The sequence below is a fragment of the Lepidochelys olivacea genome (assembly GCF_965140295.1).
Source record: "Lepidochelys olivacea isolate rLepOli2 genome assembly, chromosome: 10".
Taxonomy (NCBI): Eukaryota; Metazoa; Chordata; order Testudines; family Cheloniidae; genus Lepidochelys; species Lepidochelys olivacea.
Genome location: NC_140420.1, coordinates 45,127,257 through 45,144,050, shown reverse-complemented (window position 1 = coordinate 45,144,050; position 16,794 = coordinate 45,127,257). Strand labels below are relative to the sequence as shown.

General features: G+C 44.1%; 1 protein-coding gene across 5 annotated transcripts in view; it reads left to right on the top strand.

The window, feature by feature from the left end:
* Positions 1–16,794, top strand: part of CSNK1G1 (casein kinase 1 gamma 1) — a 260,942-nt gene that overhangs the window by 191,303 nt on the left and 52,845 nt on the right. For all 5 annotated transcript variants that reach the window (XM_084640922.1, XM_084640920.1, XM_084640919.1 and 2 more), the window contains one exon: positions 13,963–14,047. In XM_084640922.1, coding sequence (XP_084497048.1) covers positions 13,963–14,047 — 85 coding nt within the window. The remainder of the gene's footprint in view (positions 1–13,962; positions 14,048–16,794) is intronic.

Here is a 16,794-nt window from a genome sequence, read left to right as displayed (position 1 = left end):
TTGCTTCAAGGAACTTAGGGCTTGTCTTCATGTGCTACAGCAGTACCCACGCAGCTGCACTACTGTAATGCTTTAGTGAAAGCCTCCTGTGCCAATGGGTGAGCTTCTGCCATCGACAAAATTAATCCACCTCCCCGAGAGGCAATAGCTATATAGACATAGCATTGTCAATATGGGGGAGAGGGGGTTAGTTCAGTATAGCTACATTGCTCAGGGATTAATTTTTCATACCCCTGAGTGACAGTTACACTGATATAGGTTCGTAGACCTGCCTCAGACTCTACTGTTAAAATGATCAGCGCTCATAAGCTACACCAGTGCATTAGTTCCTAAGCAAGGAGTTTATTAATACTGTTGACACAGCCTTTAAGTGCTGCAAACTTATTTTTCTTTTATAAACAAAAAAGGCTACTACAACTGAAAGACTAGAGGGGGAAATGTTTCTGCAGGGTGCTCTCTTCGTATTTCTGTTTATTCCTGTTCTTGAGAAGGGCCACTTCAGTTCCTCAGAGTGACGCATTTATGAAGGAAAAGAGGAAGGTGGGCAGAGTGTGAATGTGCATAGGACACCCTCAGAGAGCCACAGTTAATACCAGAGAGGGAGAGGAATTATTTAAGCTCAGTACCACTGTGGACACAAGAATAAATGGATATAAACTGGCCATCGGGAAGTTTAGACTTGAAATTACATGAAGGTTTCTAACCATCAGAGGAGTGAAGTTCTGAAACAGCCTTCCAAGGGAAGCAGTGGGGGCAAAAGACCTATCTGGCTTCAAGATTAAACTCGATAAGTTTATGGAGGAGATGGTATGATGGGATAACATGATTTTGGCAATTAATTGATCTTTAACTATTCATGATAAATAGACGCGATGGGATGTTAGATGGGGGGGATCTGAGTTACTACAGAGAATTCTTTCCTAGGTATCTGGCTGGTGAATCTTGCCCACATGCTCAGAGTTCAGCTGATCGCTATATTTGGGGTCAGGAAGGAATTTTCCTCCAGGGCCCTGGGGTTTTTTTCGCCTTCCTCTGTAGCATGGGGCACAGGTTACTCGCTGGAGGATTCTCTGCACCTTCAAGTCTTTAAACCATGATTTGAGGACTTCAATAGCTCAGACATAAGTGAGAGGTTTATTTCAGGAGTGGGTGGGTGAGATTCTGTGGCCTGCATTGTGCAGGTGGTCAGATTAAGATGATCATAATGGTCCCTTCTGACCTTAATATCTATGAATGTATAAGTGACCTCTCTTCCTCTGTTTTGAGTTTGTTTTCTTTGTTAATTTAATAGCATTTTGCATATTGTCACTTTCTCCAATTTTTTGAGACTCCTTCAGAGAGCAACAAAGGAGAGAGAGAGACACAGATGTGGTATCTGAATCTACTTTTAAAGCTTTTTTTGAAAAGATGAGATTTCAAATTTACTGATTACTTTTAAAACACAGGTTTCAGAATGGTAGCCATGTTAGTATGTATCAGTAAAAACAATGAGGAGTCCTTGTGGCACCTTAGAGACTAACTAATTTATTTGGGCATAAGCTTTTGTGGGCTAAAACCCACTTCATCAGATGCATGGAGTGGAATATACAAGTAGGCAGGTATAAATACACAGCACATGAAAAGATGGGAGTTGCCTTACCAAGTGGGGGGTCAGTGTTAATGAGCCAATTCAATTAAGGTGAAAGTGGTCTCTTCTCAACAGTTGACAAGAAGGGGTGAATACCAAGGGGGGTGGGAAATCATCACTTTTGTAGTGCAAATGAGGCCAATGCAATCAAGGTGGCCAATTGACAAAGTGTGAGTATCCCTCTGCTGATGCTCACACCCTGTCAACTGTTTGAAATGGGCCACCTTGATTGCACTGGCTTCATTTGCACTACAAAAGTGATTTTTCCCCCTCCCTTGGTATTCACCCCTTCTTGTCAACTGTTGAGAAGAGGCCACTTCCACCTTAATTGAAATGGCTCATTAGCACTGTCCCCAACCCACCCACCCACCCCCGCACTTAGTAAGGCAACTCCCATCTTTTCATGTGCTGTGTATTTATACCTGCCTACTGTATTTTCCACTCCATGCATCTGATGAAGTGGGTTTTAGCCCACAAAAGCTTATGCCCAAATAAATTAATTAGTCTCTAAGGTGCCACAAGGACTCCTCATTGTTATTTTTTTAAAAACACAATTCTACTTTGAAAAGTAAACAATTCTACTTTGAAAAGTAACTGCATAAAACATCTTACTCAGACCCTTGTGTATTCAGCCAGCTCTTCTGATTTAAGTAATAAAAAGAAATATACTATTTATCTTGTTAGCACTGCAGAACCAATATCACTTTGGGAGAGTGAGTTGGATTCTGTACTGAACAGCACAATCGTTAACTAAATTCCAATTACAGGGGCAAAAATCTTTTCTCATTTACACCTTTGAAATCCTGCTGTAGACAGGGTTAGATATGGTAAATGAGGACCATATTGTAGAAGCTTTTGAGTGGAGATGTGTGAGCCAGAAATAATAATTCTTTGCACTTAGGTTCCAGTTTGAATTTGCAGTGCTAGCAATTAGGAAATTCTTGTAAACTGAGAATTCGATCACTATTTGTATAGCAAATCCACTGAGACACAAAAATAGAACACACAATGGAATTTCTAGAGCTCATGTCTAGTAGCACAGGGGTTCTCCACCTTTTTTTTTTCTCTGAACCTCCTACCCCAAACATGCTAAACTCCACAGCCCACCTGTGACACAACTACTGTTTTTCTGCATATGAAAGCTAGAGCCAACGTTGCGGGGTAGCAAGCAGGGCAATTGCCTGAGGCTTTGTGCCACAGGGGGCCCTGCAGAGCGAAGTTGCTCAGGCTTTGGCTTCAGCCTATGTGGCATGGCAGGGTTCCAGGGCAGCTGGGCTTTCGCCCCCATGGGGCAGTGTAATTCCAGGGCAGCTGAGAGTTCAACCCCCATGGGATGGCGGGATTCAGGTTGAGAACTGCTGCACTAGCAAAATTAACTCAGTTGCATCTTACTTGTATACTATTTTGTGTTCTTGTTTTCCTTAAATATGTAACAAAAAGTAGTAAAGTTATGTTGGAAGGTGTTAATGACTGCCATCAATCATGTCAATGGGTATAATAAGAACCCTTCAATCAGTCTAAAAGAAGCAGCAACTAAATGCCTCTTTGTGTAGTGATAGTTGAAACAAATGAAGCTACCATCCAAGGCAGTGACTATCATGTCAGGGCAGGAGCAGAAGCTAAGTCATGTTGCCTATGGGGTTTCCCTGGAGACCATTTGCAAATGCAGGGGCTTTGACACTGATTTGTTTCAACAGTGTGTGTCTGAGACAGAAAACTAGTAAACACTGAGAGAAACCGTCATGAGCATGGCCCTGAGAGGGAACAGAAACAGAGCTCCTTGGGTCACAGGACTCTCTGGAAATGCAAGCTTGGGGATTATGGACAAGGAAACTCAGTTTGTTCCTACTTTGTTCAGGAAAACAGAACTTTGGGTACATTCTTCGTAAACACGATTTCCCCAGAGAAATATCTGACTTATATAATCAATTTATCTTCCTAACTGAAACAACCTGGCAAGACTCTGAATATTGGCTAACTGCCAATATTGGACCAAGAGGTCACGCTATCTTAAGTGACACATTTGAGCAAGAATACCAATAAGTACTTATGAGGCTATCAGAAAATGAAGTTTTTAATTGCCTGACTTTCTGTGGTCTTAATCATGAATCTTTGATATTGTTATAATTTTTACATTTAATTCTTAAATTAAAAGGGGAAAAATTTGTGCTCCTTTATGATGTAATGTCAAGAGCCTCAAGTTTTTTCTTGCCTGAGAAATATCAGGAATATCACTTCTCAACTTCCCTACTTCTGCTGGAGACGCAATGGAAGACCGGATAGAGGTTTAGGGGAAAAGTACTGAGCTGAAACTTGAGCTACTGCTTTCCTAGCAATTAGAGGATGCTTAGTTAAACTCTTTGGGTTAAAATTTGTTAAAACCTGTAACACAAACTCAGGCACTCAGCTAAGGTATTTTTCATAGTTATAGATTCTAAGGCCAGAAGGGGGTCCACTGTAATCATCTAGTGTGACTTCCTATGTAACAGGCCATAGAACTCCCCAAAATAATTCCTTCTGAAGAGCAGATCTTTTCAAAAAACATCTAGTCTTGATTTAAACATTGTCAGCGATGGAGAATCCCCAATGACCCTTGGTAAGTTGTTCCAATGGCTTATTACTTTCACTATTATTGATAATTCTCCCATTTCTATCTAGTAATGGACAAATACCATTGTTAGGATTCTTTTTGTTCCTAATATAGTTTTAAAACTCTCATTGCCCTTAACTCTGCTGGCCATAAATTTCTTCTATTGTCCCTTTGCTTCCCTTATCAATTTTCTACCATTCCTACATTCTGATTTATATTCATGACTATCACCTTCCACTTTCTTGTATTTGTTATATATAATGTTGGTTTTTTTAATTGATGGGATCAGTATGAGAAACTGATTAGGATAAAATAGAAACCCGGATTACATTTGATAAAAATTATATATTTCTAATTAGACGTTGTCGCTCTTCTAATGGAGGGCTGGAAAGTCTGTAGCTCAGGTTTCAGTCTGTTGTGATCTCCCTTTCCCACACTGGGTTTCCAGTGGGACCTCCATGAAGAGAAGTAAAGTCCTATTCGTGAGTGTGTTTTTAAAACACAAACACACAATTTTTAGATACTCTATAAATCATAAAAAAGCAATAAAAATATCAAGAATATTTTTATTTGCACTTCTCCTATACTTGTCATTTAAAGTGTTTCTTTGGCATTTGGTTCCTGGCAATTACTTTTTACAATGTTTTGTTCATGAATTCTGATAACATATATTTGTTTCCACATATTAGTCTCTCTTCCTCCTTCCCGTTTATGATATATTTAACTTTTGTCATTGGACTTTGTGTTCATTACATCACTATGTATAATGATACTTCCCCCCCACACACACACAAAATGTTTAAAATCAGACAGACTTTAAAGTAGGTTACAGGTTTCAGAGTGGTAGCCGTGTTAGTCTGTACCAGCAAAAAAAACGAGAAGTACTTGTGGCACCTTAGAGACTAACGCATTTATTTGGGCATAAGCTTATATTTTCCACTGCGTGCATCCGATGAAGTGGGTTTTAGCCCACGAAAGCTTATGCCCAAATAAATGTGTTAGTCTCTAAGTGCCACAAGTACTCCTCATTTTTTTTAAAGTAGGTGAGTTTGCTAGCCTCTCAGTTACATGGTTTGTTGTATGTTCAGCTTACTTACAAAATGCAAATGTTTTAACAGGCACACTTAGTATTTGAGTCTCCAAGTGCAGATCGATGTAGGAATAATCATTTAGACACAGGGTAAATTGCTCGGGCACCTTCCCACCCTGCAGATGCCCTTTTCTTAGAGTGGGAATGCATGTTGGACTGTAGCAGTTGAACTGAAAGGAATTGGCAGTTACAAGCCAATTTTAATTTTATGTATGATCATACATGCCTGCCTCTGTGGGTGAGGGATCTAAATGTCTTGGAAAGTGTTGATCACTCTACCGTGCCACAAGTCAATATCTGTATCGTTGAAGAATGGGCACTTCTTGAAAGATCTATGATCTGATCCATTATTTGAACATTTCAGTGGTTTAAGATCAATGATGAGTGAATGGACTTATTAGGCTGAGGAAGCAGATTTCCATAGTCACCACCTTGATATCTGCCTCCAGACGCTGTATCCTCTTTGGAGCACTTAGTTTTGGGTTTCAAGCTCTTAAAACATCACATAGCTTCAACCCAGCCTAATCCGTTAGAGGCTGTAACACTGGCCACTTACTGCCTCCCAAGCATTCCATCATGGCCAGAATTGCCTCTGTAGCCACCATTCCTCTGTTTCCCCTTCATCTGTGCCCCTCCCACCATGAACTCACTGTCTCCAGTGACCTTTTAAGCTCAAGCCTTTAATTCACTCATCACCAGTTCTCCTCAGGTTGGGAACAGAGTCTGTCAAAAGCAGATCTCAAAAGTCCAAAAGAAACACACAGTTTTTCAGCTCATCTTCCCTTCTTTAACTCTCACTCACAGTTTTTATCTGGCCAGGGCTTTGCAGGAGCCATGCTTGCTCCTCTTACCTGCTCCTTCCACCAGTCCCATCTCCACACAGTCTTCTGTTTCCTGAGCTTCCCCAGCTTTCTGTCGGGCTTCCTTTCCTGCCTTTGGTAGTCTGAGCTACTGTCTCAGTCACATCCTCCCTGGAGCTTTCTGCTGCCTTTTATATTGGAATCACCTGATTTCTCTCAGGTGGGACTCTTCTTGTAATCAGGACTGACTTAACCCCAGGGTCTCCAGCCCACAGGCAAACCACCCTCTTACGTACACCAAACACTTCTATTGGAGGAGACTTCCTATAACATGTTACGGCCTCATGCTCTCATGAGTTATTTCAGAATAACATAGGGTATGATTTTAAAGTGGAAGAGCTAGTCTGGAAAACCTGTGTGTGGACACTCTTATTTCTAAATGAGTGCCTTTTTCCTGAATTAGCTTAATGCACTACCAAAATTTATAGACAGGCCCTGAGAGAAAGTAAAGACTTCCTCTAATTAAAAAGTTGATCTCTCCAAGGAAGTGGGGAGGAGTGTGTCTCCACCCTGTGTGGTCTGCCTCATACATTCCCTTACCTGTAGGCCAAACACACATTCTTTGATTTGATCTAAAATAATGCCGGACAGATTATTGTATTTTCACGCTTCCAGACTCTCCCGCCATAGAGCTTTGTTCTCCCGCTTCCAAACTAAAACCTTGAGGAGAATCCTTTCTAGTGCTTAAACTGATACTTCTAACATGTTTCATTCATAAAAGGAGTATTTTAAATAACTTTTGAGAAACTGGAAACTGGACTCTCTGGAACGAGGTACTGAAATGCAGACTGAGCAGCTTTGTTCTTGGGGTAGGATTGAAATGGAGTTCACTGCTTCAGGATGGACACGCTCAGAAAACCATAACTGAGTGTGTTACTTCATATTCTTTCCTGGTAACCAGCTATATAGTTAATGTAGTCTAGACAGTAGACAAATGTGTAGTAAGGGACAGTTAATCACATAATAAATCAAATGTAGCCAGGTTTTGGCAGAAGTGAAAATCTGATGCTAACAAATGTGTCAAAGTCAGGCTGGGGAGCTGGAAGAGAGTGGTCTTTTTAGCGGGGCCCTTACCCTTCTTTTCACCCTGGCCCTTCCTGGCGGCTGGGGGGCTTCCCCAGAGTCGGAAGGGGCGAGGGACCTGGCAGCAGCGGAGGTCATCCCGGTGTTCGCCGCTGCCGGTGCCCCAGCGGGGGCAGTAGCAGGTGGTTCAGCTGCAGCAGTGGAGGTAGAGGCTGGGGGGGGGCGGCAGGGTCTTCTGGAGGAGCCCCACCCGCCTTGTCCCCCGCCATAATGAGCAGGGAGGGAGGGGGAGACACCAGAAAGAGGAGGGGAAAGGGGAAGCGGGTAGACCACTCCTCCCCGCTAGGCTGCGGGCAGAGGAGGAGGGCTCCAAAAGGGGTGGGCTGGATGGGGGGCAATCAAGGGCTAGGGGTCAGTCACCGACAGGGGGTGGGATTCCGGCTCCTCTAGCTGCACTAGGGGAGGGGGAATACAACAGCATTGGGGGGTGCAGTGAAGGGGGTCAAACTAAAATGGGGAGGGGCACAAGCGCATGGGAGAGGGCATAGGCGCACGGAGCGAAAGGCTAAGCAGGCTGGTGGAAGGTAGATACATTAGCCCTAGAACAGAGGTTCTCAGACTATGGGTTGGGACCCCAAAGTGGGTCATGACCCCATTTTAATGGAGTCTTCAGGACTGGCAATTGACTTGCTAGAGCTCAGGGCTGAAGAGAGGGGCAGGGCTTGAATGGGCTCAGGCTTCAGGAATAGATGGCCAGCCCTCTGTGGAGACAGAGGTGGTTAGGGACTATTTAGAAAAGCTGGACGTGCACAAGTCCATGGGGCCGGACGAGTTGCATCCGAGAGTGCTAAAGGAATTGGCGGCTGTGATTGCAGAGCCATTGGCCATTATCTTTGAGAACTCGTGGCGAACAGGGAAAGTCCCGGATGACTGGAAAAAGGCTAATGTAGTGCCAATCTTTAAAAAAGGGAAGAAGGAAGATCCTGGGAACTACAGGTCAGTCAGCCTCACCTCAGTCCCCGGAAAAATCATGGAGCAGGTCCTCAAAGAATCAGTCCTGAAGCACTTACATGAGAAGAAAGTGATCAGGAACAGTCAGCATGGATTCACCAAGGGAAGGTCATGCCTGACTAATCTAATCGCCTTCTATGATGAGATTACTGGTTCTGTGGATGAAGGGAAAGCAGTGGATGTATTGTTTCTTGACTTTAGCAAAGCTTTTGACACGGTCTCCCACAGTATTCTTGTCAGCAAGTTAAAGAAGTACGGGCTGGATGAATGCACTATAAGGTGGGTAGAAAGTTGGCTAGATTGTCGGGCTCAACGGGTGTAGTGATCAATGGCTCCATGTCTAGTTGGCAGCCGGTGTCAAGTGGAGTGCCCCAGGGGTCGGTCCTGGGGCCGGTTTTGTTCAATATCTTCATAAATGATCTGGAGGATGGTGTGGATTGCACTCTCAGCAAATTTGCGGATGATACTAAACTGGGAGGAGTGGTAGATACGCTGGAGGGCAGGGATAGGATACAGAGGGACCTAGACAAATTGGAGGATTGGGCCAAAAGAAATCTGATGAGGTTCAATAAGGATAAGTGCAGGGACCTGCACTTAGGACAGAAGAACCCAATGCACAGCTACAGTCTAGGGACCGAATGGCTAGACAGCAGTTCTGCGGAAAAGGACCTAGGGGTGACAGTGGACGAGAAGCTGGATATGAGTTAGCAGTGAGCCCTTGTTGCCAAGAAGGCCAATGGCATTTTGGGATGTATAAGTAGGGGCATAGCGAGCAGATCGAGGGACGTGATCGTCCCCCTCTATTCGACATTGGTGAGGCCTCATCTGGAGTACTGTGTCCAGTTTTGGGCCCCACACTACAAGAAGGATGTGGATAAATTGGAGAGAGTCCAGCGAAGGGCAACAAAAATGATTAGGGGACTGGAACACATGAGTTATGAGGAGAGGCTGAGGGAGCTGGGATTGTTTAGCCTGCAGAAGAGAAGAATGAGGGGGGATTTGATAGCTGCTTTCAACTACCTGAGAGGTGGTTCCAGAGAGGATGATTCTAGACTATTCTCAGTGGTAGAAGAGGACAGAACAAGGAGTAATGGTCTCAAGTTGCAGTGGGGGAGGTTTAGGTTGGATATTAGGAAAAACTTTTTCACTAAGAGGGTGGTGAAACACTGGAATGCGTTACCTAGGGAGGTGGTAGAATCTCCTTCCTTAGAAGTTTTTAAGGTCAGGCTTGACAAAGCCCTGGCTGGGATGATTTAATCGGGGATTGGTCCTGCTTTGAGCAGGGGGTTGAACTAGATGACCTCCTGAGGTCCCTTCCAACCCTGATATTCTATGATTCAGTCCCGCCTCCTGGGGTCATGTCGTAATTTTTGTTGAACGGGGTCACGATGCAATGAAGTTTGAGAACTCCTGCCCTAGAATGATAAAGGCCCTTTTTCAAGGGTGCCATTTGAGGGGGGATGGGCGGGCTCCTCTTACCTCCTCTTCTCCCTCCCACCCCGAGTTTCATACCAGAGGTCTGCTCACAGTGCATGCCCTAGCCCCAGAGGAAGCTCTTAACTGCAACACAGCTTGTGCTCTTCGGGTAGGGAGTTTGTTTATAACCACAAAAAAACCAGGAGTACTTGTGACACCTTAGAGACTAACAAATTTATTGGAGCATAAGTTGTAGTCTCTTCGGTGCCACAAGTACTCCTGGTTTTTTTGCAGATACAGGCTAACACAGCTGCTACTCTGAAACCTGTTTATAACCAGAGGCAGGGTGATTAAGATAACAAAAGGCTTGTCATTAAATTAAATTGAGGATTGTTAGATGATCCTGAAAGCATTGCCAGGCACTCCAGTTAAAAGATAGGAAACAAAGGGTAGGAATAAGAAAAGGAGTACTTGTGGCAACTTAGAGACTAACCAATATATTAGAGCATAAGCTTTCGTGAGCTACAGCTCACTTCCTCAGATGCATATCGTGGAAACTGCAGCAGACTTTATATATACACAGAGAATATGAACCAATACCTCCTCCCACCCCACTGTCCTGCTGGTAATAGCTTATCTAAAGTGATCATCAGGTGGGCCATTTCCAGCACAAATCCAGGTTTTCTCACCCTCCACCCCCCACACAAATTCACTCTCCTGCTGGTGATAGCCCATCCAAAGTGACAACTCTTTACACAATGTGCATGACAATCAAGTTGGGCTATTTCCTGCACAAATCCAGGTTTTCCCACATCCCCCCCACCCCCATACACACACAAACTCACTCTCCTGCTGGTAATAGCTCATCCAAACTGACCACTCTTCAAGTTTAAATCCAAGTTAAACCAGAACATCTGGGGGAGAGGGGTAGGGAAAAACAAGAGGAAACAGGCTACCTTGCATAATGACTTAGCCACTCCCAGTCTCTATTTAAGCCTAAATTAATAGTATCCAATTTGCAAATGAATTCCAATTCAGCAGTTTCTCGCTGGAGTCTGGATTTGAAGTTTTTTTGTTTTAAGATAGCGACCTTCATGTCTGTGATTGCGTGACCAGAGAGATTGAAGTGTTCTCCGACTGGTTTATGAATGTTATAATTCTTGACATCTGATTTGTGTCCATTTATTCTTTTACGTAGAGACTGTCCAGTTTGACCAATGTACATGGCAGAGGGGCATTGCTGGCACATGATGGCATATATCACATTGGTGGATGTGCAGGTGAACGAGCCTCTGATAGTGTGGCTGATGTTATTAGGCCCTGTGATGGTGTCCCCTGAATAGATATGTGGGCACAATTGGCAACAGGCTTTGTTGCAAGGATAAGTTCCTGGGTTAGTGGTTCTGTTGTGTGGTATGTGGTTGTTGGTGAGTATTTGCTTCAGGTTGCGGGGCTGTCTGTAGGCAAGGACTGGCCTGTCTCCCAAGATTTGTGAGAGTGTTGGGTCATCCTTTAGGATAGGTTGTAGATCCTTAATAATGCGTTGGAGGGGTTTTAGTTGGGGGCTGAAGGTGACGGCTAGTGGCGTTCTGTTATTTTCTTTGTTAGGCCTGTCCTGTAGTAGGTAACTTCTGGGAACTCTTCTGGCTCTATCAATCTGTTAGAATAGATAGTCAGTTTTCAGAATAGAGAGGGGTAAATAGGGATAAACATTGAGGTGGCAAAATTTGCAGATGATATAAAATTATTCAAGATAGTTAAGTCCACAGCTGACTGCAAAGAGTTACAAAGGGCTTGCACAAAGCTGGGTGACTGGGCAACAAAATGGCAGATGAAATTCAGTGTTGATAAATGCAAAGTAATGCACATGGCAAACTGTAATCCCAACTATACGATCAAAATGATGGGGTCTAAATTAGCTGTTACCTGTCAAGAAAGAGTTCTTGAAGTCATTGTGGATAGTTCTCTGAAAACATCTGCTCAGTGTGCAGTGGCAATTAAAAAAGCTAACAATATTGGGAATCATAGGAAAGGGATAGATAATAAGACAGAAAGTATCTCATTGCCTCTGTATAAATCCATGATATGCCCACATCTTGAATACTGTGTGCAGATTTGGACACCCATCTCAAAAAAGATATATTGGAATTGGAAAAGGTACAGAAAAGGGCAACAGAAATTATTGGGGTATGGAACAACTTCTGTCTGAGGAAAGATTAAAAAGACTAGAACTTTTCAGCTTGGAAAAGAGATGACTAAGGGGGAATAAGATAGAGGTCTATAAAATCATGAATGGTGTGGAAAAATTGAATAAGGAAATATTATTTACTACTTCGCATAACACAAGACGAAGGGTCACGCAATGAAATTAATAGGGAGCAGATTTAAAACAAACAAAAGAAACGGCAGAGTCCTGTGGCACCTTATAGACTAACAAACGTATTGGAGCATAAGCTTTCGTGGGTGAATACTCACTTCATTGGATGCAAGCTTATGGTCCAATACGTCTGTTAGTCTAAAAGGTGCCACAGGACTTTTAGTCTGGATCTGTAAAAGCGGCAAACATGGCTACCCCTCTGATACTAAACAAAACAAAGTATTTCTTCACAGCATTTCTGTGGAACTCTTTGCCAGGGGATGTTGCAAAGGCCAAAATTATAACAGGGTTCCAATAAGAACTAGATACGTTCATGGAGGATAGGTCCATCAATGGCTATTAGCCAGGATGGGCAGGGATGCAACACCATGTTCTGCATGTCCCTACCCTCTGTTTGCAGGAAGCTGGGAGTGGGCAACGGGATGAATCACTTGATGATTGCCCTGTTCTGTTCATTCCCTCTGAAGCACCTGGCATTGGCCATTGTTGGAAGATAGGATACAGGGCCCCAACCCCCTGCCTTGAGCCCCCTGCCGCACCCCTTCTGCGCCCCAACCCCTTGCCCTGAGCCCTTTCCTGCACACTGCACCCCCTGCCCCAGCCCTACATTCATGGCCCTGCATACAATTTCCCTACCCAGATGTGGCCCTCAGGCCAAAAAGTTTGCCCACCCCGGTCTAATATTTATTTAATTTTCTTTCTTTTATATAGGAACTAGATACAGTGTTCCTGTCTGCTAATTGCTAAGTTATCTGCCAAAAAACTAGAGTTTTCAGGTCCCTAAGTAGCCCCTGGAATCACGGTTAAAGTTGCCCCTCCCTCACCAAAATCTGAAATGTTGCTCCTGCCCTTTTTCCTGTAAGCTGATAAGGGGTTAACTTAGGTCAAATAGGGACACCTGAATGACCAAAGCTGAATACCTGTTTAGGGGAAGAGTTGGCGCCCTGGGGCCAACAAGGGGAAAACCCCTCCCCAGTGAGGGGGCAGGGAAAGGGATTCCCCCTTTGTTTTCTGTTTATAAATTGATTTATTTTTGTTTGGTGGAGAAGCATTCCTTGGGCATGCCCTGAGGCCTATCTTGAACATGCTAATAAGAAAATACAGAGGGGGAAGGCAAATACTGTCCAGAGTGGGGCTGATTTACCCCAGACCCCACCACTGCCAGAGCGGGATCTGAGTTACTACAGAGAATTCTTTCCTGGGTGTCTGGCTGGTGAGTCGTGCCCACATGCTCAGGGTTTAGCTGATTGCCATATTTGGGGTCAGGAAGGAATTTTCCCCAGGGCAGATTGGCAGAGGCTTTGGGGGGTTTTTGCCTTTCTCTGCAGCGTGGGGCACGGATCACTTGCTGGAGGATTCTCTGCATCTTGAAGTCTTTAAACCACAATTTGAGGACTTCAGTAGGTCAGACATAGGTTACAGGAGTGGGTGGGTGAGATTCTGTGGCCTACGTTGTGCAGGAGGTCAGACTAGACGATCATAATGGTCCCTTCTGACCTTAAAGTCTATGATTCTATGCTAAGTCCAGCAAGACAGTGGAGGTGCCTTGCCACACCAGGCTAACTGAGTAGTTGTTACTTGCTGAGCAGCTAGACATGGTGTTACACGCTCTAAGGTGAGAGCCCAAAATGCCTTGTCTAATAGTTGATTTTTAAAATATTAAAAACTCATTCTCATGAAAGCGTGATGTTCAGCTAATATCTGTAAGCTTAAACATGTTCTCCCTTTCATATCTTAGCAATACCTTCAGAAACTCTCTAGGTGGTCTTTGCTCTTAGCAAGTGAATTGTACGGTAGCTACTTTATATTTGTGTTTCATAAGGTGCAGTTTGGACAAAAAGTTCTTCTATCCTGATATGTGCAATATACTGTATAAAATACCTTTTGTTTTCACCCTCATAGCGAGGTCAGTTACCTGCTGTTGGATTCTCTGTCTCTAAACTTACGCTTCCTCTTTGTACCCTACAGGCTGACACCTTAAAAGAGAGATATCAGAAGATTGGGGACACGAAGAGAAACACTCCAGTTGAAGTTCTCTGTGAGAACTTTCCAGGTAAGGCCCAGTTGGAATTGTTATACCGGTTGTACTCTCTGTGTAAGGTGTCAATTATGAACTGGACATAACCCATCCTATTGTATCATAGAAGATTAGGATTGGGAGAGACCTCAGGAGGTCATCTAGTTCAACCCCCTGCTCAAAGCAGGACCAACATATTTTGTTCTGTCAAAACATATTTGAATGATGTTTGTTACATTGCTCCTGTCAATGGCAAACACCTGGAGCTACTACCACTGTCAATCAGTAGTAGTCTCTATTCCCTCACTCTTCTCCAGTCCTTCAGTCCTTACTTGCAGTTAATTGCCAACACGGTCCTTTGTATTGAGGTGGTTGGAGAATGCTCAATTGCCCACGGTTGCTCCTTGTTCTGTGAAGAGGAATGGAAACAGCAGCCCCCACTTGGCCATCTTCCAAAAAAGACTGTGTCATGTTTGTTAATTGCTTCTCTGAAGTGACTGCCTCGGGTATATGGAGTTTATTCTCCGCAGAGCTCTGATATTTTTGAAGCAGTGAAAGAACTGGGTGGCCAATTTAGCAGATCCTGGGTGTCAACCTTGAGCAAGTTCCCTCAGCTGGATACTGACCAGGCCACCAGTGCCGGCTTCCTCCGGGCCATAGGGGTGCTCAACCCACCCCTCCCTCCGCCATCACAAACCCCCTTCCCCAAGCCTCCACCCCTGCCCTGCCTCTTCCCACCCCCACTCCATCCCTGCCCTGCCACTTCCCACCCAGCTCCCCCAAAGAGGAGTAGCAGGCACAGTAGGTAATTATTGTTGTTTTAAGTAGCACTAACTTCCCAGCAGGATTTTGGTCAGAAATCCACTGGGTCCCAAGATCAGATATGCCTTTGCGAGTGGCTGCTCCCTTGTTCTGCCCTCTTCCATCCTCACTCCAAAAGCCCCAGAGCTCCTGTGGGACAAAGTGGAGCTGCTGCTTCTCGTTGCTGGTTTGGAACCTTTGCTGTCTTCCAGGCTGCAGAGCAGAGCATATATGGCCTGATAGCAACAACAAGAGAGGGACCCTAACCCTAACCCCCTCCCATCCCACCCCTGTCCTTTCACCTCAGTGAGTGTGAACTACAAATAGGGTGACCAGGTGTCCCGATTTTATAGGGACAGTCCCGATTTTTGGGTCTCTTTCTTATATAGACTCCTATTACCCGCACCTCCTGTCCTGATTTTTCACACTTGCTGTCTGGTCCCCCTAACTACAAAGCCAATCTGCACCATTTCAAAGTTAATATTGCTAAGTGGGGCAGTTCAGTTTTTCTGTCTGTAAAGTGACTAAATGCAAAAACCATGCTGATGCAACGTTAGCAGTAGTATTATGGCGGCACCTAGAGGACCAAGCCTTGTTGAGCTCTGCACTGTGCAGACATAACAGACAGCCCCTGCCCTGAGAAGGGCACAGTTTAACAGTGTGAATTGGAACAGGGCAGTAAATTCAAAAGTTATGAATCCCACAGTAACTAACTCCTCAGCACATATAAAGTGCTAAAAAGCTTTAGGTCAACAGTTAACTGGGCAAGTAATCAGAACACTGTATGTGTAAGGGGAACAAGTTAATGTTACTCATTATGACTGTTGTATGAACAACTTATCCATAATATAACAATTGCATTTTTCTGCATACAATATACCGTATATACTCGTTCATTAGCCTGTTCATTTATAAGCCGACCCCCCAGGATCAATAGGTAAAAATAGTAAAAAAAAAAAAAAAAAAAAAACCTGTATGACCCTTTCATAAGCTGACCCTATATTTCAGGGGTTGGCAAACTTTGGCTCCCGGCCCATCAGGGTAAGCCGCTGGTGGGTCGGGACTTTTTGTTTACCTGGAGCGTTCACAGGCACGGAGCCCCTCAGTTCCCTGTGGCCGCGGTTCGCCATCCCAGCCAATGGGAGCTGCGGGAAGTGGCACTTCTCGCAGCTCCCATTGGCTGAGAACAGCGAACCGCGGCCACGGGGAACTGAAGGGCTCCATGCCTGCAGACGCTCCAGGTAAACAAACCGACAGTGTGTTAGATATTCAATGATTTGATAGAGTTTAAAATCATCAAATTTTGGTGTAGACCCATTTATAAGCCGACCCCCCGCTCTTTGATGTGTCACTTTTTTACCAAAAATATTCAGTTTATGAACGAGTATATACGGTACATTGGATGGATTTCATGGAGGATATGTTGACATTTGGATTCCTGATGCCTTTGCTTTAGTGCTTCCCAGCTCTTCTGTTATCATATCATTCATGGTGCATTCAAATAGCCATGTAGTTCTGGGCAGGGACAGTTTTTTTGTTATGTATTTGTACAACACCTAACACAAAGGAGCCCCAGTCACAGACCGGGCCCCAGCGTGCTACTGCAATTCAGCTAATATAAATAGAGACTAAATCGCCACCTAAGTAACTTCACGCACATACTGTACATAGCCTTATAGTGCAAACATCTCTACAAGAGCAATATTGTGACTGTCCTGGGATGCTCTCATGCCTTACCTGCAGCTACTTGAAGTCACTGTATGCCACCACAACAAATACTGTGTTTGTGCTGTTGAGACTTAAAATTGCATTTATCACAAAAACACACATTTTATTAAATAATTGTTACATTAATAAATATGCAAAATAGAACTTACATACTTGAATTAAAAATCTACACAGGGGAGGGCAGCAGGTGTCTGGAGCAGGCAGAAAACTTGACCTTTAAATAGTGTCATAAAATTGAATTGCATGTAAAGTAT